General features: G+C 51.5%; 2 protein-coding genes across 5 annotated transcripts in view; both read right to left on the bottom strand.

Moving 5' to 3' along the window:
- The window catches only part of MYOM3 (myomesin 3), a 46,315-nt gene extending 44,875 nt beyond the window's left edge, over positions 1-1,440 (bottom strand). Inside the window, exons 1-2 of one of the 2 annotated variants that reach the window (XM_032302910.1) lie at positions 1,182-1,440; positions 881-927 (exon numbers count right to left, since the gene is read on the bottom strand). In XM_032302910.1, coding sequence (XP_032158801.1) covers positions 881-883 — 3 coding nt within the window. In that variant the 5' untranslated portion in view covers positions 884-927; positions 1,182-1,440. The remainder of the gene's footprint in view (positions 1-880; positions 928-1,181) is intronic. The other variant, XM_032302911.1, reaches the window with a different exon arrangement.
- A 2,874-nt stretch (positions 1,441-4,314) lies between these two features.
- IL22RA1 (interleukin 22 receptor subunit alpha 1) lies at positions 4,315-25,910 on the bottom strand. 3 transcript variants are annotated; one of them, XR_004276341.1, is made up of 8 exons: positions 25,637-25,910; positions 21,405-21,537; positions 20,301-20,479; positions 18,493-18,668; positions 12,730-12,868; positions 8,735-8,856; positions 6,003-7,840; positions 4,315-5,408 (listed from the first exon to the last, which is right to left on the bottom strand). XR_004276341.1 is itself a non-coding variant. In XM_032303123.1 (7 exons), exons 1-7 carry the CDS (start codon positions 25,677-25,679, stop codon positions 6,890-6,892), a joined length of 1,743 nt encoding a protein of 580 aa, XP_032159014.1. In that variant the 5' UTR covers positions 25,680-25,910; the 3' UTR covers positions 5,930-6,889. The 3 variants fall into 3 exon arrangements, 1 of the variants encoding a protein (XP_032159014.1); XR_004276342.1 differs by having other exon boundaries at positions 6,215-7,840; XM_032303123.1 differs by lacking the exon at positions 4,315-5,408 and having other exon boundaries at positions 5,930-7,840.
- Positions 25,911-25,949: the final 39 nt, after the last annotated feature.

Raw genomic sequence — 25,949 nt, 5'->3', positions numbered from 1 at the left:
CCCCACCCCGAGGAACAGGCTCTGCTAGCTCCCAGAGAATGACTCATTCAGGCTCATTCTGTGCCTCCTTCCTCACAGCCCCGGGAAGTGGCCTCGATGGGGAGGCCTCCTCCCCCCACCTTTCCTGGGACACCGTGGCCCTGGCTCCAGCAACTGAGGAACGTTCCCTGGCATCAGCTGCTGGCTCCCTTCCCCGGATGCTCTGTTCCTGATTAGCACCGTGGCGGGAGGGGCGGTGACTGGCACCCATCCCTGACCTCCTGGGCCTCCCGCAGCCAGACCCCCCACCCCCAGGTTTAGCAGATGAGCCATCAATTATTTTTAAAGCACTGACTGCTTGGGATCAAACAGCAGTGGGAGTGAAGCAGCATGTGTTCCTGGCGGGGAGGGGTCGGCGGGATGCGGACCGCAGGGAAGCAGCCCCCTGCCCTCTCCCAGGGGTACAAGGCCTGGGTCATGGGTCCCGCGGCATGGCCTCCCCTTTTCTCCCCAGCCGCCATCTGCTTTCCCACCAGGCCCTCTCACGGGCACCCCCAGAGACCAGGGGCAAGGAGGCTGAGCCCCTTCCTCAGGAGGGAAAGGGCAGGGCACAGAGGCTGAGTGGCTGGCAGAGCCCGAAGGCAGAAAGCTGGGTCCCAGGGCCTAGCCGTGCTCTGCCAGCTTCTGAGTCCAGAATTCTGACCCTGCCGTGGAGTGGCCGAGGCCACCCCTTCCCTCTCTGGGCCTCGGTTTCCTGCCAGTGAGCCTGGGCTGGACGCGTGCCCTCCTGGCCCTGAGAGTCAGGCCTGGAGGGCTTCCTCCCTTTCCCCGCCTGCCTGGTGGGCCAAGCAGGCCTCCGGAGGCCAGGAGTCTGTTAGCTCTGCCGGGCCTGCCAGCTCACCATGGGCCCGTCCACTCTGCGGGCACTCCCGATCGTCTCTCCAGCAGCTGTCACATCATAGAGGGCTCAGCACAGACGACGGAGGGCCACACAGAACAGTGAGGGGACACGGGTCGCCACAGTCCCCTCCGATTGTCACTTGAGGGTGCTACCTAAGCGCGCGTGAACTTTTTCTTCCCAGATCCCTCAGGTTCCTTTCCCAACACACACACACACACACACCCTACTTCCCAATGGAAAGCTGAGGGGCTCACTTTCTGAAGGTGTCCCTGCCCACCCCTGATCCCTGGAGGGGACTCACAGAGGCAGCTGCGCCTGCTCAGGCGTCTCTGGGGAGACGATTCCAGAGGATGAGCCGGACCTTGGTTTCTTCTTGCCCTGGACTCAGCAGGGACGGGGAGAAGAATGTGATCCTGGAGCCTGCGTGGGCCTTAAATATAGCAGCGCTGAGACAGTTGATGACAATGGATGGGAACTATGGGGAGGGGGGGCAGAAAGGAGGGGCTGTCCCTCCAGGCCAGCCCCGCTCAGGCGGCAGCAACAGGTGGAGCCCTCCCCGCCCCCACCCCAGCCTCCGCACAGGGCTCCTTCCCTCAGCGGGATTCCTTCTGCCCAATTCTAGAGCCCACCCTCCCACCTCCAGCCCCAACTGAAGTAGAGGGAGGGTAAGAGCTCAGGCCCGGTTGGAGGGAAGGCAGCTACGGGGGGGGGGTCTTCCCCACTGCTGGGGTTCTGACTGGCGCCTTGGGGCAGACACCCAGCGTCTCTAATCTGACCCCCCCGTGAGCAGTGGAACTCTTCGTCAAGACAGTGGAAAGAATGTGACCTAAAACCAGTGCTCAGTGCTGGTACCGTATCACTGGTCAACATGGAAGCAGCTTGCTTCTCTCGCCAGGCCCTGTGTCGCGTGGGCTGTGTCCCCGGCAGGGGCCTCTTCCTTCACAGGCGGCATTTCTCGGGGTTCCCGAGCGGCCACTTTGTCTTCCCAGACTTTGCCACAGCCCCTCCGGAGCCTCAGTTCTTTCCCCCACCTTCGTTCACGCCTGCCCTTTGCAGACAGAGGAGAGCAACACCCACGGTGTGCAGGAAGCTTTCGTTTAGGTGGGGAAGACAGGCAGGAATGGAGGCGGGGGGCGATCAGGAAGGTACCCCTGAGCCAGGCCTTGGGGACTGACCAGGTTTGAGGAAGGGGGTGTCAGCTCTGGTCCAGAGAGCACAACTCCCCTCCCTGGCCTCCTCCTGAGGCCGGAAACACCATCGCTCTTCCTAGTGTCTCAGGGACTGCTCTCCAGAACCGGGGGCTGGGGGTGATGGGAGGAGGGAGAGGGAGAAAGCGAGAGAATGCAAGGGAGCGCTTCAGCTGAAATCTTAATCTCCTGCCCTATTTGAAACCCTCTTTCTAAGCTCCCCTGCTTCTCTCCCTTCCTCCCTGGCGGCAGTGTTAAAGGCCTCTTCTGGGGAGAACAGTTGGTGTCTGTCTTCCTTCTGACCTCCAAAGGACTTGACCTCAAAAGGACTTTCCAAGACCCAGGTGTATACACTGTCCGTGAGGTGTGAGTGTGAATCTGCACATACAGCAGGGCGGTGTGGGCTTCCAAAGCAGCAGGAGACGGACGTTTAAACTGGTCCTGTGACTGCCTGCCCCCCAAGGCAGCCTGGTGGAGGGGCCACCGCTACTAGCCGTAGGACCTTGGGTGAGTCACTTCAACCTTTCTGCCCCTGTACAGTGGGCTCCACGATGCTGGTCTTCCAGGGAGATTGAGAAGATTGGATTAGGGCACGTGATTGCCTGGCTCCCTGGAGACACTGGCTAGATGAGAACGCCACTGATGATTCCGTAGCTCTAGAAATGCTGAGAGCCTACCCTCCTTCTGTGTGTGGGATTCCCATTCAGCCCAGTGATGCCCTCCTTCCTCCCTGGGGCAGCACTTGGGGAAGGTCCGGATGTGTCTTCAGGAGCACACAGCCGACCCCTCAGGTCACAGGGTCGAGCAGAGGTGAGACTTGGAATTCTACAAACCTCGGTTGAAATCCCAGCCTCTGGCCCCTGTGCTCCCTAATGGAGGGACCCTGGCCTCCTATCTGGGCCAACTTAGTTTCTTTGTTGGTGAGTTCGAGGTAAGAACAGCGCCCACCCTACCACTAGCCCCTTCATATATGCTTGCTGAAGAATGAATGAATGAATGAATGAATGAATGAATACCTGTCTTGCAGAAGGGTAGTGAGATTCAAATGAGGTTAAGATGTATAAATTGCCGGGTACAGTAGCTGTCTCCTCGTGGTAGTACCCCTCAATATCTCCTTCTTTCTCCCCTTTCCTTCTCTTCTTCTCCCTTTTATTGCCTTCCCTGGAAGGATGAGCATTAAGGACAGTTGTTCAAATTCACGTACCCAACACCTTGACCTTCCAAGCCACTACTTCAGATACCAGCCTTCCTTTCCCCCTGCTTCTCCCCTCTCCCTCTTTCTGTCCCTCTCCCCACTCAGTTAATTCTGCTTATGGTTCTTCTCCGACTTACAGGTCAAAATGTATCATCCCTCTGCCACTTCCTCCTGAGCGTGGGAAAGGAAAGTGGCCTTGAGCAGCCTAGGGGCTGAGCGTGGGGGCCAGGGTCTCAGGGCTGTGACCCACCAGCCACAGCAAGTGAGGACATTCCTGCCTCTGCTGATTGATTCTGTCTCACTTTCTGGAACGTAGGCTGGGGACAGCCACAGGGGACCAGACTTGGCGGTGACGCATGGGCATGGCCTCCTTGTTCAGGCTGATGCTCGGAGCTGGGAGGGGCACAGAGAGACCCAGCCTCTGGGACCCGGGAGGAGCTCTAGTCTCATGGGCCCTATCGTCTGAGTGGGAACTCGGGCAACCCCTGTATGTGCCCGGGGCCAGGGGCGTGGGAGGGCAGAGGTCTGCAGACTTCACAGGTGGACATACCACCCCTAGTAGCCTCGCCTCGTACCCCCATCCAGGGGCTGGAATAAGGGCCACTTCTGGGAGGTGATTTGAAGCAATCCACAGGGAAACTGTTGGTATGAGGACCTTGTTCCCTCCACTTGCCTGAGAGGCATCACCAAAGGTGTTTATTAGAAATACGGATTCCCCAGGAGCAATTGATTTAGCGGGTCTGGGTGGGGCTGGGGAAGCTGGGTTTTTCATATGTTCCCAGGGGATTCTCACGATGTGGCAAGTTTAGGACACCAATGTGGGCAAGTAACTTTTCTAAGCCACGTTTTCCCTCACAAAATATCAATAACGCAAAGTTCCATGGCAGTTTACCGGGAGGATGAGTGAACCCCTAAGTGACATGGCTAAGTTCTTCCTTCTTCCTTTTTTAAAGATTTTATTTATTTATTTGACAGACAGAGATCACATGTAGGCAGAGAGTAAGGGGGGAAGCAGGCTCCCTGCTGAGCAGAGAGCCTGATGTGGGGCTAGATCCCAGGACCCTGGGATCATGACCAGAGCCGAAGGCAGAGGCTTAACCCACTGAGCCACCCAGGTTCCCTGAGTTCCTCCTTGCTCGCAGTCCTGCTAGCGGCCGCCACATCTGTTTACTCCTGCGAAGACTCCCTCGGCAGGGCTAGGTGCGGCAAGTCTATGCAGATTCCTGGTAATGGGGTCAGGTCCTAGGACACTCAGGGATGCCAATGCCTCTGCCCAGAGGGGCTTCAGGCCCTTTGCCTTCTAGCTGCTTCCAGCCCTATCTGCCAGCCTGGGCTGCCTGCTTGGGAGGCTCACAGGGCTCAGAGCCATTCCTCTCTCCCCTTAGCACTCAGGCTCCACCCTCAGAAAGTCATGGAGTAGCTGGGACATCTGTCACCCCGAGGACCTTAGAGAGCTCCTCAGCCCTTTTATGGCCTTAAAAATAGATCTATCTCTGTGACTCCCTGTCCCACTTACCTGGTGAGAACAGTCCAGCTGTTAAGTTGTTTTTCATTACTGAAGACAGTCAACCTTTGGCCAAGTAGACTTGTTTGCAGTGTGGGGGAGGGGAATAATCATGGGGCCACCTTAGCGGCTGCTGAGAGAGCAGTCGAGGTGGTCAGGAGGGTGGCCCACCCCTCTGTTATGGAGATATTGGATCTAGACCCGTGACCCTGAAGAGATGTTAAAAATTAATAACAAGCAGATAAGAGCACCACCAGCTGGTGCTGTGTTGTGTGTGGGGTGGGGGGTGAGGAAGAGGAGGGAGACACATCTGGGTGCAGAGAACGGAGGACATTGTATACTCGGGAAGGTCATGCTGAGGCAACAGACGTTGATCTTGTTTCTCAGAAATGTTCAGAAGAGGTTTCGGGACAACAGGGTGTCAACCGGTCCTGACCCCTTAAGGACCCCATTGGGGCCGCCTTCCTTGCGCCCCCTCCATCTCATCTCCGAGAATCCACACTAGTGTGGGAAGCTCCTTTCTTGTGAGGAGGACGGGAACACTGGGTTTGAGCTCCAGCGGTGTCGGTGTCCCGGCTTCAGTGGGAGGCCCCTAGCTGGGTCCCTTCTCTCTGGACCTTGGTTATCTCATCCTAGGGTCATCTGGGAGGTGAATGACACAAAGGACATGTCAGCACGCTGTAAGCACAAGCAAGAGGCCATTTCCTTATGGGAGAGCGGCCACAGGGGCAGAAAGGCAAGTGGGTGAGCACCGAGTACTGAGCACCGAGCACCAAGTACTGACCACCAAGTACCGAGCACCAAGTACTGATCACTAAGTACTGAGCACCAAGCACCAAGCACCAAGCACCGAGCACCTCACTGCCTCTGCTGAAGTGTGGGGAAGGAGATCTTCAGGGAATGCCACCGCACTCCCAAACAACTTCCCCCTGCAACCTCAGAGAGAAGGCTCTATTTGTCTTTGAACCCTGTTTCCAGAAGGCCCTGCCATCCTTCCACCTCCCCCAGGTAGTCTAGCCCCTCTGGCCTGGCCTTGAGCAATCCTGAGAAAATCAGGATAATTTGAGCCCACAAGAAGATGCCCCATGTGAAGCCACCCTGAGCTGGGGGAGTGGGTCACTCACCATGCGGCCCGATTACAAAAAATCACAAGGGGACGTAGCTACATTGATTGGGCACTGCCCATAGGCCAGGCCCCAAGAAGTACTTTATAGACATTGTTAACGTCATCCTCACCACAATCCTGTGGAGTCGGTCTTACGATCCCATTTTACAGGTGAAGAAACTGAGGTTTTGAGCAGTGATTCATTTGCTTGAAGTCATACAGTTGCTAAGTGGTAAGGTGGAAATTTGAACCCAGATGAGCTGAACCCAAGGCTGAGTTTTCAAAGTCTTGAAGTGCGTACTCTTTCTTGGGGGTTGTGTGTCCCCTCAGCCCCATTCCTTACCAGTCCTGCTCTCCGGAGAGGGTCTACAGCTTCTGCAGGCTGGAAAGGCCTGTGTGTTCTCCCTCACGGGCAGACCTGATTTTCCCCTGGGGTAGAGCCTCTGGCAGAAAAGCCAAGTTGAGACAGTGGATTTTCAACAGCAGCTTGGTGGGGACTGAACCCCAGGCTGCACCCCTCCCTGGAGTCTTGCCATCGTGCTATCATGGGCCAAGTTCTGGTTTGGCCCAGCCTGCTGTGGGGTGTCCTTTCTGGGCTCCGTTTCTCAGGAGGAGGTAGAGATCTCACTTTCTGTCGAACTAGCTTATGAAACTGGCTGGGAGTGGGGTGGAGAACTTCGTGTCCAGCCTCTTAGGAGCCGGCGGCGCTGTATCTCCACGAGGTCTCCGTGCATTAACACTCAGCACTCTGATGGTCCCCTCCTGCCCCGCGGAGCTCATCTGCACGTGCTGCACACTCAGAATCCTCCGGCCGGAGTCCTTAATCATGCCGCTTTGCTCCGACATCTCCCTCAGCCGTGGCAGGGGCCCCGGGTCCCTCTTTCCTCTGGTTCTTTCAAGAGAATTCCCCTGAGGGAAGGCTGCAGAGCACATGGCAAGGTTGGGGGTGGGTGTGATGGCCGATGATGTGAGCTTGGGTGGGGACAAGGAGGAAGCCCCGACCTGCCCTGTTCTCTGATCAGGCCTCCCACTGCACGGTCAGGGCCAGGTCTCTAAAGAGAGAGTCCAGTTCTGTGGGTGGCTCCAGGTCTAAGGCCTGAGAGGCTGGGCTCTGGGCCTCCATCCCAGACTCAGGACCCTCGTCCTTGGGACACACGAGGGACTCCAACAGGCTCCAGGGACTTGGTTCCTGGTCTGTGGGGGAACATGGGAGGGAAGGAGTGTGCAAAGGGAGGGAGACCGGGTGGCCCTCGATCTGGACAGAGGCGAGAAGGGGGAGCTGGCCCTTTAGGTAAGATGGTGTCCCTGGTTCCCCTCTATGTAGTACCCTGGGGTCAGGTGCTCTGTCCGTGTGAGCTCCCAGAGGCTGGTGGAAAAAATTTGCTTCTTGGGGGTCCTTTATATCCAAGGAGGTCACCCCTTGCAGAGAAAGGCCATTTGGGATATGGGTTCCAGCTGGTGCCTTTTTCTGGAGCTGACCTTTAGTCCTGCGGTGTTGGGGACTAGAGGGTGTCACGGGTGGGGAGTCTCTACCAGAGCCTTCCCCGCAGGTCCCATAGGAAGGCCAGCGGTCTGGAGCGGTCTGAGGGGTGTAGGAGGGAGTCTGAACCTCAGCCATGGCCTGTGCAGCGTAGCATGGAGTTTTAGCTTCGGGGGTTACTTGGGGCGCATAGGACGGGGGCTTGACTTCAGGGGCCGCCTGGGGTGCGTAGGACAGTGAGGACAGCGTCTGCTGAGGTGGCACTCCAGAGGCCCGGAGAACGGAGATGTCTGGCTGCCCAAGATAGGCGATCTCAGACACACTGTGCCGTGGTGGGGCTCCTGGGGGCTCCCTGGGCCCAGAGATCTTGACTTGGGAGTACTGGACGGGCTGGGCCAGACTGCTGGGGCTGCTCAGGTCAAAGACGGGAATCAGCACGTGCTCCTGGATGAACCGCAGAGGCTGGAAGGTCAGTACTCGCTGGACGTTCTGTGTGGAGACAACAACAGTCCACCCATTAGGGTGCGTTCTAAGACCCCTGAGGGGCCGCGGGTGGTTGGATCCTCCATGGGGAGACAAGGGGGGATGGGGTAGTCCCCTGGGGGGACTTTTCAAAATGCACATGCCGCACATCCGGTTGGTTTTCCAGAGACTCCTCTCAGTTCTGGACCTCCCTGAAGGTGGAGGCCATCCCTTCTAATGATCTAGGAAGTAGGTGACTCAGATTGGAGGTTGCCTTGGGGTACACTTTCAAGGTGGTGGCCCACACAGCTCCTCACTCACGGGTCCCTAAAAGCTTGATGGAAGGGGCCAGCTGTGAAAGGACAGCAGATAAGGGGAGGCCGGAAGACTTCTACAGGAGATAGCTCCTGTGGGCTTTGACATTGAGCGAAATGCCCTCAGGCTCCCCTGTCCCTCACGTGATAACCAAGAACCAGCTCCTAGAGCCCCAGACCCGTCAGATCAGGCCTCTGCGGCAGCCGACCTGCTACTTCAGCAGACAGCCAGCGCGTGCCGCCATTTTGGGGCTGCCAGTGGGACTTGGGGCTTAGTCCACACAGGGACCCCTCAGCCCCTCGAAGAGGTAGAAGCTCTCCCAGGTCTCACGTTCCCTGCCTGACACGAGTGCTTTCAAGACAAGTGGGTTTCTACTCCAAGCCCACTAGTTCCGATCACCCACCCTTCTCCAATACACCCTGCTGGGCCATGTCTTCACCCACTTTAGGTTGGAGAGGAGAAACGAGGCCTAATTTTCTGCCCGGTGTGCTTATTCCTGCCCTTGAGGGAGAGCCAGGGGTCCCTGGGCCTGTGTCGTCTGCTGGTTTGGGGATCTGCCCCCCTTCCCACCCCGGGACCTCTTTTGCCCCAGGTGCAACTGCTCACCAGGGAGTTGGGAGGCGGAGGCGGCTTGGAGACGTATCTGTAGCTCAGGTAACAGAGCCCCGCGACGACGAAGCCCATGGAGAAGAGGATGGTGCCCGAGAGGGAGTACGTCCACGTCCGATCTGGGGGAGCACAGGGGCCAGAGCAGGGAGACTGAGGCCAGGGACTGGTCTGGGCCCGGTCCTGTGTGGGTGCTGGGGGCTGGGTGCTTTTCCTCCCTGCCCTCTCTGGCCAGGCTTGGGAAGGCCTCTCCTGCCCCCAGGGTGTGCGGGGCTAGGTCAGGAGCACGAGGAGAGGGCCGCGTACTAGATGTCTAAATATCCAGAATTTATATATCGTATTCGTATACTCAGGAACATATGTGTATTCTCCTGCCCTGACAAATACACTTTTGATCACAACCTGGAAAGCCAGGTTTGAGTTTTGAATTCTTGGACTCCTTGGGTTCTGTGCTGAACTGTGGAGGGACAGAGAGAGCCTGCCATGGTCCCCTGGCCCACCTCGGCCCCATCCCTCCCTGCCAGGGGTCTCGTGCATGTGGATGTGGACTCCTCTGCCCACACGGCCAAGTTCATCCATTCCCCTCAATACGGAGCTGCCTGTTGGCTGCCCTTTGGGCTGAGGTTCTGCACATCAACAGAGGATCTCCTCCCTGGAGGAGGGATGCAAGGAACAGAGGCTCAGGGCATTTGTTCAGGGGATCTCGGGGTTCCAGGAACCCAGAGTGTGGCCTAGAAGGGAGGTCCCAGGCTCTAGTGGGACCTGTGCCTTTTGACCTTCAGACTCTTCTTCATCTTGTGGGGAAGGCCATGACCAGAGGAAGGCCAGAGTGGAGCTTTCTAAACAGTCCTCTTTTGCCTGGGTCTGAGGTCAGCGTGGCCTCCCTGCAGGGGGCTCTGGGCAGAGGCAGAGCCCCCTGCAGGGAGGCCGTGGCAATGGGAGGGGCCTGCCCTCCTCGCCCCGCTGCAGAGGTACTGGGTGGGGGCGGGTGTTAGGGAAAACCCAGCCCTGCTTCTCAAGGGGAAGCAGAAGGACGACTGAGGGCTTCAGTGTGGAGCCTTCTCCCTGTGGTCCCGCATCTGCGGGATGGCCACAGCCGGTTCTCGGTGTGACACACTTCCTGTCCCCGTGGGACTGGCTGGGGGCGTGGGGTCAGGAAGCTATAACTGGGTTTTTGTTAAAACTAGTGACTTGTGTTCTCCAGGGGTTTGGTCTCTCCAGGCCACCCTCCTTTCATTCCTTCTGGTGGCTTCGGCGTGGGGTGCTGGTCACCAGCTGCCAGTGACCTTGGCAATTGCTGTGAACCCTGGGAATCGCTGGAGCTTCCACTTCCAGCTCCTTCCCAGCCCATGAGGCTTGGACCTCCCTGGGTCAGCTTCTCACTTCAGTGACGTCCTGTCCCCCGTCACATAATACTCCCGTTGCTACTCCAGGGAGAAGACACAGCCAGAAAGTCTCTACGAGACATGCCTAATGGTATGGGAAAACCAGTGCTGCTCTGGCGGGGTAGGACAGGGACTCGGACCACTCCCATGTGCCATTTCACCCATGGGAAGGCAGGAAGAAGTAATGGAAACAGCTCTGGAGTGTGTGGTGTCAGAGATCTGGTTCAGCCACTGTAGGCTGAGAAGCCTTCTCTCTGCTGCACGACCCTCTCTGGTCTACTCTGTATTAAAAAGAGTAGCCAGTAGTTATGGAGCTCTTAACTGTTTGCACTGTGTGGTGTGCTTTACCTATGATATCCCACCAAAGAGAGAGGGCCAGAGATGCTCTCTTCTTAGGGATGATGAAGCTGAGTGTCAGAGAGGCTGAGTGACTTGACCAAGGTCACACAATTACCCGTGGGAACCAGGCTTGTCGTGTACACCTACAAAGCTCTCCTCACAGGCACTGCACAAGGATGCCTTAGTTGCCTAATCTGTAAGAACTGGATTCGGGGTGAGAGTCCTTTCCAGTTTCAAGATACTGGGATGTTACTCCGTGACATGTCTAGGAGTAGACAGACATCCCAAGAGGGAAAGTGAGAATTCTGGACTCCGGACATAAGAACAGACCACAGGCTATGGAGTCAAGGGCAGGATATATCACTCTGAAGTGGAAAGAAGAGGAATAAATGTGCGGTAGAGAGGTCTAGCTGTGAACAAAATTGCAAGGTGTGGATTCAAGATCACATAAACTAACTGGGTTCATTGACCAGCTGTGTGGTTACTGGTGAGTCTTTCAGCCTCTCTGAGCCAGAGTTCCTCCTCTTGGGGAAGAAGCTACCCAACCTACAAGGTTCTGATAAAAATTCAATGGGACAATATATGTGGAACATTTAACACAGTGTCTGACAATGGAGTGGGTACTTAATAAATGGTAGGAACTGTTATTCACATACTTTATTTTTAAGGATGATATGTCTTCTCTATGTCAGCAAGAACTAGCCAATAAGAAATGTGATTTATATGAAAGCAGCTATGGTCTTAGGGGGGAAAAAAAAGTATCACATCAAGAGCTAGATCACGTAAGAACAAAAGGATAAGCATGGAGTGGTCTTCAGGTTGTCAGAAAGCAGGGTTGGGGGACAGGCGGGGTCAGGAATGGGCAAGATTTTTCTGGTTCCTCCAGGGGAGAGGTTCACAAATCATATACAGGCTCCCAGCGTGGTGCCTGTAAAGTCAGTTTCCTTTTCCAGTTCTACTCTTGCCAATTTCTATTCTGGTCTCTGGTGGCGCTTTCCCCAGGAAGAGCATGCCAGTGGCCAGTGCTGGCTGCTCTACCCGGCACCTCTTCCCCTGAAAATTCATGTACTGGACTCAGCTGCAGAAGTCAGTCTCTTGTGAGCTCCTGGAGCGACTGTTGCGTTGAGTTTCTGAACAATACCAGGGACCAGAACCTATGCGATGACGATTCTACCAAGCAGCACTTGACCCTAGGACTCTGCCTCTAGCAGGCACCCCGTCTCTGTTCATCAAAACTGAAATCGCCTACTGACATCATTACTCTGAAGCTGATGAGTAAGGAGGAGACTCTTTTTTCCAAATCCACCCGACCCGCTACTATCACTTTCATCTTCTAAACTTGTAGCTCTGAGCATTACAACATTTCTATCTCTGTGAACATGAACGCTAATAAAAATATCATATGCTGCTGAACGATGAGAGTCGAGTTTCAGTGTGCTAGAGGAAGGGAGCATGGGGCACCATCTCCCTGAGCCGATGGCTCAAAACGATTTCGACCGTAGTGCCATGGTGCTCCTGATTCAGCCTAGTTCTATCCTTCGCCACCTGCATGTCCTTGGGCAAGTTACTTAACCACTCTGAACCTTGGCTCCCTCAGTAAAACAAAGCAATAATCACAGCCGTCTTGTTACTGGTTCATAAGGATTGCACTTAGTGGTGCCTGGTCCCTGGTTAGCCTTGCAGAAATGTTAGTTCTCGGAGTGCCTGGGGGGCTCCATTGGTTAAGTGCCTGCCTTAGGCTCGGGTCGTGATCTTGGGGTCCTGGAATCGAGCTCTACGTTGGGCTCTCTGCTAGATGGGGAATCTGCTTCTCCTTCTCCTTCTGTGCTTTCTCCCTCTCTCTCTCTTTCTCAAATAAATGAATAAGATCTTAAAAAAAAAAAAAAGAAAAGAAATGCTAGTTCTCATCACTATTACTACTCTTTGACTTTGGAAGATACTGAGGGAACTTTTCTCTGCTTTCCCTTCTGCAGATTATTTCCTAGGATATCTCACCTGGGTTAATATTAAGCAAATTTGTTCTGCCAGGGTACACAGAAAGCTGGCCAGGGACAGGAAACCCAGTGGGCTGGAGGGCGGGGATTAAACATGTTTAATGATAACCCATCAGCTAACTCAATAACGGATTAACGAAGACTGAATTTGGTAACACAGTAATAATCCTGCAGTTGTGTGAACACTGCCAAACCTCACCTGGGTTACAGGGAAAGAGAGCACAGGGCGGACATTGAATTCAAGAGTCCGCCTCCCTCTGGTTTCCACTGAACTTACCTGGCAGTGTCTTCACTCGGCACACGTAGGGGGCGCTCTCTTTGGACCAGTTTGGAACAAAAATCATGGTGGTCCCAAGGAACTCTGTGTCAGGGGTCAGGCCAGTGAACTCGTAGTCTCTCTGCTTCCCTCCAAGGTGCTAAATTAGACAGAGAACCCAGAGTGACTCCTCCTAGTCATCAGTCTCCACTTGGAGCCCAAGTCAGCCTGCGCACACGTCTGCCTGGGTCACTGTGCTCAATACAATGGTGCCACCAGCTACCCAAACCAAAAACTGGTGGGTCATTCCATAATGCTCTGTTCCTATTTCCCTACCTTCTGCACCATTACCATCACCATCGTCACCATAACTACCACCATCACCGCCAACATCATTATCTCTCCTTCTTCTAGCTCTTCTCCTCCTCTTCCTTCTTCATCAAACATCAAAAAACCCTGACTATCCATCCCTCTCTTGCCTTCCTCATCGCTTCTGCCTTAACTGGGCCTCACCACCTTGAGTCTGGACTCCAGCAGTGGCTTCCTCATTGGTCACCTGTCTCTGGTTTTGCCCCCGTCCACCTCCATATGCATCCGAGTGTCAAAGTGATATTTCTAAAAGAATATTATCATTTCAATGCTAATTCCAATGCTCCCCTATTTAAGTCTTTTGATGATTTGGCCCATATCATGAGATAATACCCCGGTCCCTGTCTCCCTGTCCATTTCTCTCTCTCTCTGGCCCACCTGGCCTATGGGCTCCACCAAAGCCGACCACTCATTGTTCCTGCTGCATCTTGCCCGTTGAAGAGCGCTTGCTCCTTTGCAGTTGCTCCTTCTGCTGGTGCTGTTTTTTTTTTTTTTTTTTTTTTTAATATATTCTTGCCTTCTGGTGTGTCTCTAACCTCTTGACCTTGAACTCCTCCCTTGGCTGCCTTGTTCCATCATTCTGGTACTCATCCTACTTCTCTCTTAGGTCTCAGCGCCTCAATTCTGTTGTTCTGCACGATTTACTCTTCATCCAGTTTTTTCTTTCTCCACTTTCTCACTGAGTGATCTTATCTGGCCACATGGCTCCTGAGATCACCAATGTGTAGAAAACTCCCAAACTTAGCAAGAGCTGTCAGGTTGGACGTGTACTTCGAGCTCACTGCTGGATGGCACCCCGCAGGCATGTCTAACTCAGCATGTCCAAACGTGCTGATGTCTTCTAGAAGTCTGGGTCCCGCCCCTTCCCAAACCTCAAACCTGCACCTGTGTGTGATTCCCTAGCTCTATTCATAGCATCTATCTTGTTCCAGTATTCAAGGCCCAGAACTTGAAGCCATTTCTGGCAAAGCCCCCTTCACATCTCTTCTATCTAATTGGCCTTAAGTGACCCATAAACCTTCCTTTAAAGGGCCAGGAGTTGTGCTCTTGGACATTCAAAAACTAAGAATTTTCTTCTTTGTTTTTTTGCATTTTAGGTACATCTTCACCTTTCTGGGCACATGGAAGCCAGGGTTTAGGGTTATTTTTATTTTTATTTTTTGAGGGTGATGTACGTGGGTGAAGTACAGAAAGAGATTTCATGACTTATTGTTTTGTGTCACTCATATGGTTGAAAGGGCACACATTAAAGATCATGTGACACAATCCAGCAGAGTTGCTGTGGCCCAAAATTCCTCCTTTCCCAGATGTTGTACTGCCTCTGGCCTGCTTCAGGCCAAGTGATTTCCAGACCCTACTATTGCAGTGGGCCCCAACTTTCTACTCTGATCTCTCTTTCATTTTCACATTTGATCTCTCTTCTTTCTGCTCCCAGTAATTTATAGCTTCTTTGGATCAACCCTCCCTAAAGCAACAACTATAAACTCTGGCCAAAATAAAAACCACCTGTCAGCACTGGAGAATAAGCAAAAGCAGGCAGATATTGGAGAAAGGAGGCAGGGAAAGACATTGGGTGAATTTCACGTCTTTTAGCTTGAAAGCAGGCCTTCACCTGTGGGAAGGTTTAAACCTAAATAGAAACCTTGTAATCTTACTGGTTTGGAAAGTAAGAAGACAGAGTTCCGGGCAATCCTAACCGCTAGAAAGTGAGGCGAGAGACCGTAGATAGGAGAGATCCATAGAGAGGGAGGCCCAAGTTCTAAGTATAAAATTGGCCCAGATCCCAGCCTGGCCCCTAAAACAAGGAGGGTAAACTCCAAGAAGCCCAGGTAAAGGTGAAAGAATGGGACCGAGATTTTGGAGTTTGAAGTTCAGCCAAATTACCTGCTAAAACAAAACAAAACGAAACAAATCAATAATCTTCAGAGGAATAGAACAGAATCCAGAGTCCCTCAACTATACCATTCACAACACCCAGGCTACATTCCAAAGTTGTTAGACATGCAAAGTAAGAGAAAACATAATCCACACTCAGGAGAGATGACAATTAATGGTGACCTACTCCAAGATGACCAAAGTATTGGAATTAGCACACAATGATTTTCTCTTTCTCTGTTTTTAAGGTTTTATTTATTTATTGATTTATTTGAGAGAAAGCAAGATTGAGAAAGTGCAAGCAGGGGCATGGGCAGAAGGAAGGGCAGAGGGAGAGGGATCAGGGAGCCTGATGAGGGGGCTTGATCCCAGGACCATAGATCATGACCTGAGACAAAAGCAGATGCTTAACTACTTAACTGACTGAGCCACCCAGGCACTCCCAGACAATGACATCCTAGCAGCTAGTATAAATATATACTAGTATAGTATACTAGTAGTAGTAGTATAATATAATAATATAATAGTAGCATACATAGTATATACTATATAGTATATATAGTATAGTATAATATACTAGTAGTAATATAAATATAGTATATAGTATATATAATATATGGTATATATAGTATAGTATATAGTATATATAGTATAGTATAGTAAACTTGTAATAGTATAAACATAGTTTATAGTATATATAGTATAAATATAGTATATAGTATATATAGTATATATAGTATAGTACATAGTATATATAGTATAGTATAGTATACTAGTAATAGTATAAATAGTATAAATATGCTCAAGGAAGTGAAGGAAATTGTGCTTAGGAAGGAAAATGACTAGGAAATCTCACTAGAAGGTAGAAACCATGAAAATTGGGAACGTTAGAACTGAAAAATATAATATCTAAATAAAAATCCTACTTGAATGGTCTTAATAACAGATTGGAGTTGAGAGAGGAGTCAGAGCACTTGAAAACAGTTAATAGCATAAGAAGAGTTAGCGGTGATGGTCACACCATGGAGCTGTTCACTTTCAAAGGGAGGATTTTGTGGGATGTGAGTTATATCTCAAAATAAAAAGGGGCAGAGATGTCAGAATACTGTGTTCAAGAGATACACTTTAAATATAAGACACAGTTAGAGCGACAATACAGGGAGGAAAAAAGATATGGCCGGCAGGGGTGCCTGGGTGGTTCAGTGGGTTAAGCGTTTGTCTTTGGCTCAGGTCATGATCTCAGGGTCCTGGGATTGAGCCCCACACTGGGCTTCCTGCTCTGCAGGAAGCCTGCTTCTACCTCTTCTTCTGCCCTCCCCCACTGCTTGTGCGCGCTCTCTCTCAAATAAATAAATAAATAAATAAATAAATAAATAGAATCTTAAAAAAAAAAAGACGCACCAAGCAGATTGTGAATGTGAGAGGCTGGAGTGACTCTATGAATCACAGGTATTCATATAACAAGCGGACTTCACTACAAAGAATAGCACTGGAGGGAAAAAAAGGACATTTTGTAACGATAAAAGGGTTTATTTATCAGGAGGCTGTAACAATCAGAAACGTGCATGTGTTCAAGAACAGTGTTTCAAAAGGCATGAAGCAAGTCTGCACAGAATTAGGGGGAAAAGAGACCAATCTACAGTGCTAGCTGGAGATTTTTTTTTTAAAGATTTTATTTATTTGACAGAGAGAGATCACAAGTAGGCAGAGAGGCAAGCAGAGAGAGATAGAGAGAGAGAGAGGAGGAAGCAGGCTCCCTGCCTACCAGAGAGCCTGATGCAGGACTCGATCCCATGACCCTGAGATCATGACCTGAGCTGAAGGCAGAGGCTTAACCCACTGAGCCACCCAGGCAACCCCGCTAGCTGGAGATTTTTAACTCTCAGCAATGAAAAGAATGATAGGTCTTCTCCAAATCAGGAAAGACACAGAAGACCCGAGTCACACGATTAGCCACCTTTATGGAACGGATATTTACAGAGCGCTCCGCCAGACAATTGCAAGACACACATTCTTTCCAGGTGCACGTGAAACGCTCACCAAATGGGCCAGATGCTGCGCCATAAAGAAGAGCCGCAAACAAACCGAGTGTGTTCTCTGACCACAAACTGAATTAAGTTGTCAGTAAGATATTCACTGCAGCCCAAATATTTACTAAGAGGTAGTGTGATAAGGTCTTGTCCTGCTCAGTAATCTCTAGTTGCTCCCCTGACTACTGCCACGGATAGAACTTCCTCTGTCCCCCACCCCAGACCTCCAACTCCCAGCCTGTCCGCCCAGGCTTACCTCCCTTGCCTCCCCTACGCCAGGTCTCCAGCGTCAGGGAGGGTAAGAAGCACTCCAGCTGCCAGCTAAAAACTCAGACCCTGGAGGTGCTGTTGCAGAATTGCATTGAGTAGACTAGAGGAAGGCCCAGGCCCCTGCATTTTAAATAAATATTGCTGGAGATTCTGATGCCCTTTGGGGCCAGGTTTTGAGAAACTGGTCTGCATGTCTCCATGCTCCAGCCAGGCTGGGCAGTTTTGTGCTTTCCAGGAAGCTTTTAAGTTTTCCTGCTTCTTTCTCTCCAATCCTGGTGGGGCAGTCTAGGGCAGGGAGGGAAAAATGTGGGCTGGGGACCATGCTGGATCTGAATTTTGACTAAGCTATCATTTGCTGACCAATCTTGAGCAAGTGCCTTAACCTCTCTGAGCCTCTGCTGTCTCATTCAGAAGACGGAGAAGGTAGCCCCTACCTCACAGGGTTGTGATGAAGGATAAATGATAGAGTAAGCGTGTATTATTGACTGCCTCAAAAGTTGGTATTGGCACCAGAAAGTTTTTCTGGAAGTTTTTTTCAGAACCTTTGGGCTGCCATCTCCCCTCCCACCTCTCTGCCCCTGCTCCACTGCACACAAATCTTTATTTTCCTCTATCTATAGCTATTTAAAATCTTATTTAACTCCTTTCCCATCTACTAGATTATAAATCTCTTGGGAATATTCATTCAACGGAATTATGGACCCTGGCGCATGCTAAGGAGAAAATACATGTGTTCTGGATTCAAAAGAAATACCTCATCTATTATTTGACCATTTATGCCCCTGCCTTCCAACTTTCATTGTTGGTGATCTTAAGACTCTGCCTGTATCTAGTTCCTGCCAGTGGAGGAGAACCAGCAAAAAGAACTGCAACAGTAGAAATAGATTTCAGCATTTTCCAAAGTGGACATCTGAAGATGTGAGTAGAGGTTGCTCTCCAGAATATTATAAGGCATTAGAAAAAAAAAGTTAAAAAAATTATGCAAAATAAAAGGAGTTTCTCTGGTCAAGAAATTTGAGAGAAGTCGTATTCAATGAAATGACACTGGAGTCTTGGCTTTGCAGGACTTGTCAGAGACTTAAGCAGGATCTTGCCTGTGTGATCTACAAGAGGGAGGGCTGTGTTTTGGAAAATGTTAATTTATATAAAACATCTCCTTTCTACTTGAAGCCATGCAGATCTAATTGACGGAGAAATGAGTTCCCAGGGAGGGATGGACCAGAGACACATATATATTTACCATTTGGTAGGTGTGGTTGACCTGGAGCTCTAAACGGTAGAACAGGTCAGGGAAGATGTCCTCCAGGGTGAGCTGGTGGCCATCCCCTGCTCGGATAGGTGTGGAGGTGGGATGGATGATCATCTGGATGGATCTCACCTTGGGGATACAGGTCACATCGGGTGGCTTGATGGTAGCTGGAAAAGGGAGAGAGAAAAACAAAAAGAAAAGGCTGGAATTAGCCAGGAGTTTCTGAGGTTGCCCTGGACCAGGGGACATGACTGACTGCCTCTCCTCTCTGCCCACCCCAACCCCAGCTATGCTTCTGAAAATAGCAGCTAGACAAATAGGCGAGAAAAGTGCTTCTAGCAACCGGTGTTTGGGTTTAAGGCTGGCAAAGGGGTGCCCAGAGGTGAATGGGAAGAACCCAGGGAGAGAGGCACTGGCCTCCTAGATTAGCCATGCCCCTGTCCCTGCCTCCACAATCCCTACCTTGAGTCCACTCAGAGGACCCTTTCCCTTGGTCTATTGGCAATGATAGCTTTGGGGACTGACGGTTCAGCAACATAAACTAAGTAATGTTCGGGGCACCCCAAATTATTGATTTGGTCTCAAAGGCCAGGCCTGAGACTTCAGTCTCTCTCAAGATGTGATCTTCCAAATAACCAAATAACCTTTACTAGTTTATAGACCCTCTTAGGAATTTGATGAATGATAGAGATCTTCTCTCCCCCAAAATGTACCTATACAAAAATTTGACTTGATTTTGGGGATTCATGAGCCGTATTCCCCTTGAAGTGAATTTATAAAATTCCCTCAAGGGCGCATTGATCTCCGAGATGGATGATATCGGAGCTAGAAGGATGTTCACTTCAGTTTTGTTACAAAATTGAAAAACCGAGTTAAAGTCCTCAAAAAGGGAATTGAGGACATAAATTAAGATAATCTCCACAGAACAGATCATTTTGCAGCCGTGAAATGTCAGGTTGCGGAAAAGTACTTAATGACGTGGGCGAATGTTCCTGAGGGGCGTTGTATGAAAACCCCCCAACCAACCAGGTCACCAAAGAGTAGAGACTGTTGCTAGCAGCTATGGTGATGTTTTAGTGTTCACGTTATTTTGGGTTTCTTTCTTTTTTCTTTGTGCATTTCTATATTTTCCAGATTTTCTACGACAAATATGTATTAATTGAATAAGCCAAGAAAAAAAAATAACTTGTTTAATTTTCTTTTTTCTTTTCTTGGAAAGCCACCTGGCTGTGAAGTCCCTTAGTGAACACCACCACCTGCTCAATTTGCGTGGGGAGTTTGGTGACTCGTATTCATGCATTCATCAGGTATGTTGTGGGCCCTGGTCCATGCCAGACCCTACGCGAAGGACCGAGAACGTGGGATTCCACTGCCTCAGAGGCAGGTGGGATACAGGCGGGAAGATGCCATGTCTGCAGATGGGGATGGGAGCTATGAAGACAACATACAGCTGACCATGACAGAGAGTAGCAGGGGGTGACATAGTGAAATGAGGTCATTGGGGCTGAGAGTGGGGATGCCTACTTAGGAGGTGATGTGGAAACCCGGACCAAGACTAAGGATTAGAAGAGTCAGGGCCAGAGTAGGGCACTGAGTTAGGAGCCCTTGTCTGGAGTCGAGAGGCCAGAGGAAGGTGATCTGACCTTGGGAGGCCAGGATGGAGCTGGAGAAAGACGGCTGACTGTGCACAGATGCTCTCTAGTTGGGACGACCTTCCCTAAAAGCCACATCTCGAACTATCTCCTGCCCTTCGGGGCCTCCCCCCGGCCCCTCCCCTGCAGTGAGGGGTGCCCACTCACTCTGTTGCAGCGAGGTGAACCGGTCGGTCATCTTGGTGACTGACCGACCTCCCGCGCTGATGGCAGTTACCCGGGCGTAGTAGGGCTCCATGAAGTTGCCGGTTTCCATGGTCAGGTTGCAGAATTTCCTGGTGATCCGCTGGCAGCTCTCCTTCACCAGCCACTTTCTCTCCCCATACCTGTAGGCACGGGAGGGGCCGGAGCACACCTTGAATGATTGGACCTGGCACCAGGCCTGGGGTTTATTAATAATGATAATGATATCTAATATTTACTTAGCACATTCTGTGTCCCAGGCCCCTTCTGTGACTGATCTGTTAGTCCTCACAATGATCCCGGGAGGTTCAGACATGGTTCTCCCTCTTTTTCGAATAAGGACGCTGATGTTTAAAGAGGTAAAATTGGGACCGGTGTGGATTTGAACCCAGCCAGTCTGAATTCACATTTTGGGCTCATCGTTACCATAAGCCTTTGAGGCAGGCACTATTATCCCTGTTTTATGGATGAGGGAACTGGGGCTGGGAAGGGACTTGCCACAGGACGAAATGGCAGGATCAGCGATGGAACCCAGGTTTGTAGACCCCTGAGCCCATGCCAACCTCCTCCTCTGTGTAGGAAGGGAAATGAGAAGGAGGAGGGGCATGGGCTTGAGGGCGTGGACACGACTCTTTGTTGACCTAGTCTCCCGGATAACAACAAAACAATTTCATTACCTGCCAGGCACAAGCCCTCATGCCTATCTTGTTTAATCTACGTGATGATCCTATGATGGAGGTCCTCTTGCTAGGCTTACTTTATGGGTGGGGAAACTGAGGCTAGGCGAGATTACCGCATTGCCCCGGGTTATAAAGGCCAGAGCTGGCAGGTAAGCCTGGGCAGTCTGACTCCAGAATCTGTCCTTTTAACCATTATTTTATCCTCCCTTTGCAAAAGAAACCACAAAGGAGCAAAGCTCTGTCTGGCAGGGTCTGGTTCGGGCTGTGTCCCATCCTTCCGGGGGTGGCGGGGGTGGGGGGAAGGGAAACACAGGGCAGAGGGGGATTTTCTTGGAATGGTTGGCTTCAGAGCAGAATCCGAAGAGGTTGTGTGGAGAGGGAAGCCTACGTTTTATACTCCACGCTGTAGACCAAGTCTGGGGCGCTCTCCAGCCCGCTGTCCCACGTCAGGATGTTTTCGAAGTTGCTGGACTGGAATTTTACGTGCTGAAGAAGATCTGAGGTGTTCTCAGCAGTGTGAGCTGCGGGAAGTGGGAGCAGGGTGAGCAGACGGGCACGACGATCCTGCCCCCAGCCCGCCAGCAAGCCCTCGGACGAGGAGGGAGGGACCAGCACCCACCAGGGACTCTGGGACCATCTCTGTCCTCCTTCGCTTCTTAAAATTTTTATTGAGCTACAATTCGCAGCCCATAAACCCCACCATTTTAAAGCTTGCATTTCAGGGGTTTCTGAAATGCACGTATATTTCTGAATATTCACGAAGCTGTGAAACCATTACCACTATCTAATTCCAGACCATTTTCATCACCCTAAAAAGGACCCCTGTGTCCATTAGGAGTCCGTCTCTCTTCTTTCCCTCCCCCCAGCCTGAAAGCAACCACTAAGCTGCTTTCTGGGTCTACGGATCTTCCTATTTTGGACTTTTTAGACTATTTGTATGAAAAGCGTCTTTTCTGTCTGGCTCCTTTTTTGTTTTCGAGATTTCTTCATGTAGCGTGCGTCAGCCCTTACTTCCTTTTTATGACTGAATAGTACCCCACTGGTGTGGCTATTCTGCAATTTGTTTATCCGTTCATCAGCTGAGGGACATTGGGGCTGTTTCTACTTTTTCGGCTATTATGAACAATGCTGCCGTAAACGTTCATGTGCAAGTTTTTAAGTGGCCCTATGTTTTCGGTTCTGCCAGGTGTAGAGCTCAGAGTGGAACTCCCGGGTCGGACGGTAATTCTGTCTGACTCTGTGAAGAACTGCCCAGAGCTTCACACTCTTTTCCAGAGCAGCTGCAGCCCCTGTGTCCCCCTGTGTCCCCGCCGGCCTCGTGTGAACGCTGCGTCTACTCCACGCCCCTGACCACACCTGGGGTTGTCTGTCCTTCCCTTCTGAGCACACCTGAGGCGGGCGCCCTCCCCCACGGGATACTGGAAAGACGCTCAACTACACATTGACCCTTCAATGAAACACCAAAGAATGACTTTCTCCGAGTCAGTAATTCCAAGCAGGGCTGGAGAGGACGTTTGTGAGCTCCTGCCTCTCCGTGGGCTGAACCAGTCCCTGCCCATCCTGCCCAGGGAGGAAGGCAGAGCACAGACTTGACCGGGGGAGGGGGGCTGACGGAGCCACAAGGGAGGGGCCACTGCCCATGTAGCGATCTTGAACGATAAATGAGAGACTTCACTTATGAAACTATTCTCTCAGCCTTCCTGGCGTGGTCTGTGGAAAGGAAGAGAGGTTGCAGGAAAATGGCGGCCAGAGCCGGCAGTTGGCTCTGAGCATGCTCAGAAGGGCCTGGGTGGCTGGGGTGGGAAATAAGCAGGTGCGGACCTGGTTGGGTCCCCAGTTGCGTCAAGGCCTTGGGGCCTTGAGTGCCTATGTGTCTTTGATGTGTGTTTGCCTCGCTCCACCCCGGACATAATCATGACCACCAACAGGGCCAAGGTGTAAGGGAGCGGTTCGTTATTTACTCCCCACTCCAAGCCTACATACAATATCCCGCAAGAGGGGTCCATGGGCTTAGGAGGCCCCTGGGGATGGGGAGGAGTGCTTGGACAGCCCAACCCTGCTGTGTATCCACTGGTTAAATCTAAGGCCACATTCCTCTTTGAATCTGAGCTGGTCAGCCCCAAGAGCTATAGAAACCTTTGTGTTTCAGGTTTCCTGGAACTCCCAGAACAGGGCATAGGGACAGGGGGAGGACATGTCTTACTGCCTCTAGCCAAAGTGATGGCTATGCTACTGAGCCCTGAAGTGTGGCTGACTTCTTGTTTGGTTTTGAGTCTGGGCAGAATTGGGGTCTGTTCTGGATTCAGGGCTCTGTCTTAAGATGAGGGAGAGAGTCCACCTGAGGTCAGAACTGAATGGTGGCTTCCAGTGGGGGTGATAAAATTAGGGCAGGAGAGAGGGAGGGTGGGATTTGAGAGAAGGCTAGGGTCTATCTGGGGCTGGGCTTAACTACCGCTAAGTGGTGGGGTAGGGGCAGCACTGAGAAGGTTGCTGGTTGGGGTCAGTATTCTGGTGGGCTAGTTGTGGTAGGGGAGCCTGGTGGATGGGGCTGGGACATGCTCAGGAGGTAAAAGGCCCAGGCTGGAAGAGGTTGGCATCATTTTCCAAGAGGGGACTGAAGTTGACTTCCAGAAATGGAGTAGGTGAACCTTGGCTGGACTCTTCTTTAGGGGGGCATTGAGGGCTAACAAGATCTCTCCCTTGGGGCACATGTGTGGCTCAGTTGGTTAAGCATCTGGCTCTTGATTTCGGCTCAGTTCATGATCTCAGTGTCCTGGGATCAAGCCCTGCGTCAGGTTCTGCGCTCAGTGCAGAATCCAATTCAGATTCTCTTTCCCCCTCTGTCCCCCTGCGCCCTGAGCTTAAGCGTTTTCTCTCTAAGAAATAAATAAATTCTTCAAAAAAAAAAAAAAAAGAGATTTCTCCCTCTCCTGCCCTGCCCATTCTCCCCCTGCCCCAAGCTATCATGTACTCCTCAGCCTGCATTGTTTCTGTACTTCCTGGGTGAAAGTCTACATTGTGAAATCCTTAGGGACACATGTGTTGTCTAGAAACTGACAGACTGGTAGTTTCTATGAAAGGAAGTTTCCACATTCATTTGGAAAAACAATTTTATGCCAACAAGTTAGGAAGATAAGGAAAAACAAACAAAAATAATCCAAAATATTCTCTAATCAGCCTGAGAATGCCAGGGCAGTGGAGATCTGGGGCCCCGAGAACCTTCTCGTCTTGTAACAACTCCTAAGGTTGCTGCCCCTTGGTCCCCATCCACAAGGATCCAGAGCCTCTAAGATTTCCAACCAGAATGGAGTCTTTGGGGGAATACAGCGAGTCTTTCTCACTCATCAAGGGACCAGTGCGTTGGGAATGCCAACGCACTGGATGCCGGAGTGGAACAGACTTGAAGGACCCAGACAGCAGCGGGGAACACGAGATCCCACCAGCTGACAAAAAGGACAGCAGCAGAGAGGCTGGGAATCTCTGGCCCCTATGGGCTTCATCCTGCCCTTGAGCTAGAAGGGACCTTGCAAGGGCCAGCTCTCCCCACTCTTCAGACAATACGTTCACTTCCTGAGAAAGTTCCCCGAATTTTATTAAACGTCTTGGGGAGCAGAGAGCCAATCTGGGATCTCATGTATCTGTCTGAATGTTCTCTACAGTGTTAAATCAAGAAATCCATTTTATTGGATTTGAAAACTATGCGCTTTTGTCCTGTTTTCAAAAGGGCCCTGATGTTTTTAAGATCTTTTAATGCAGCAGCAGAATTTAGTGATTCATCAGCTGCATATAATACCCAGTGCTCATTACTTCAAGTGCCCTCATTTATGCCCATCCCCCCAGTTACCCCATCCCCCACTCACCTTCCCGCCAGCACCCCTCAGTTTGTTTCCTAGAGTTAATGCTCTTTTATTTATTTATTTATTTTAAAGATTTTTATTTATGTATTTGAGAGAGCAAAAGCGAGCACAAGTGGAGGAAGGGGCAAAGGGAGAAGCAGACTCCCTGCTGAGTGGAGAGCCCGACATGGGGCTCAATTCTAGGACCCTGTAATCATAACCTGAGCTGAAGGCAGACGCTTAACCGACTGAGCTACCCAGGTGCCCCAGTTAATGCTCTTTTAAATCTAGTATGAGGGGTCAGAAGAGGGCCCCATGGGTGGTGGAGAGAAAAAAGGGCGCCGTCAAGTTTTGCCCATCTGTCCTTCTCCCCCCTGCCCTTGTTGGGCCAGTGTCGACCAGAAGCAGAAGAAGGGATGGTATAAGTATCAGAAGTATTCCAGGGGTCCAAGGATGTCTGCCTCCCTCGAGCCAATTCTCCATCCACCGAGGTGAGGGCTTCCGGCACCCCAGTTCTGACAGTTGGCTGCTTCCCCAAGTCTTGAGGTTAGTTGAGTCTCTGGAAGAAGCCAGATCTGAGGGACCCTCTCAACCTCCCCAATACCCTGAGGTGTTCCCCAGTTCTCCGGGGAAGCTTGTCCCCCAGGGAAGGGCTGGTGGAGAAACTGAAACTGGCTGTCTGGAGCTGTGTGTGTGTGTGTGTGTGTGTGTGTGTGTGTATGGAACCCTGGTTAACCGTCTTGGGTGTCGGGGGAGTTCTGACCACAGGGCAACGGGCACTCACCAGCCAGGGATCCCGCGGCCAGGATGGTCAGTAGCGTCCTCATGGGGCCGGGCTCAGAGCCCTCTTTTGGCCTTGGCTCTGGGCTGAGGCCAGATGGAGGGCTGAGAGGCTTTGCCGCCTTGGCAGCACTGGGCTCCACCTGGCCACGCCACAGGGGCGGGGAAAGGAGGGGGAGGTGGGGCCTGAGCAGGGGGAGCGAGGTACAAAGGTGTCTGGTCTGTGTGCTTCGGAATTCCAAGTCCTGGGCAGGATCCAAGGGAGTTCCCCTTCCTACATGCAGAAGACAGGAACAGTGACAGGCCAGCTCGTTTAT

Source organism: Mustela erminea, chromosome 10, assembly GCF_009829155.1.
Source record: "Mustela erminea isolate mMusErm1 chromosome 10, mMusErm1.Pri, whole genome shotgun sequence".
Classification (NCBI taxonomy): domain Eukaryota; kingdom Metazoa; phylum Chordata; class Mammalia; order Carnivora; family Mustelidae; genus Mustela; species Mustela erminea.
This window is presented reverse-complemented; position numbering and strand designations above follow the sequence as displayed.

Coding starts and splice junctions, on each gene's coding strand:
- IL22RA1 (XM_032303123.1), bottom strand. CDS start 25,679: ATGAGGACGCTACTGACCATCCTGGCCGCGGGATCCCTGGCTG. Junction 18,669..20,300: donor GTTCACCTCGCTGCAACAGA/GTGAGTGGGCAC, acceptor TCCCTTTTCCAG/CTACCATCAAGCCACCCGAT. Junction 8,857..12,729: donor CCGAGTGAAGACACTGCCAG/GTAAGTTCAGTG, acceptor GTGCTCCCCCAG/ATCGGACGTGGACGTACTCC.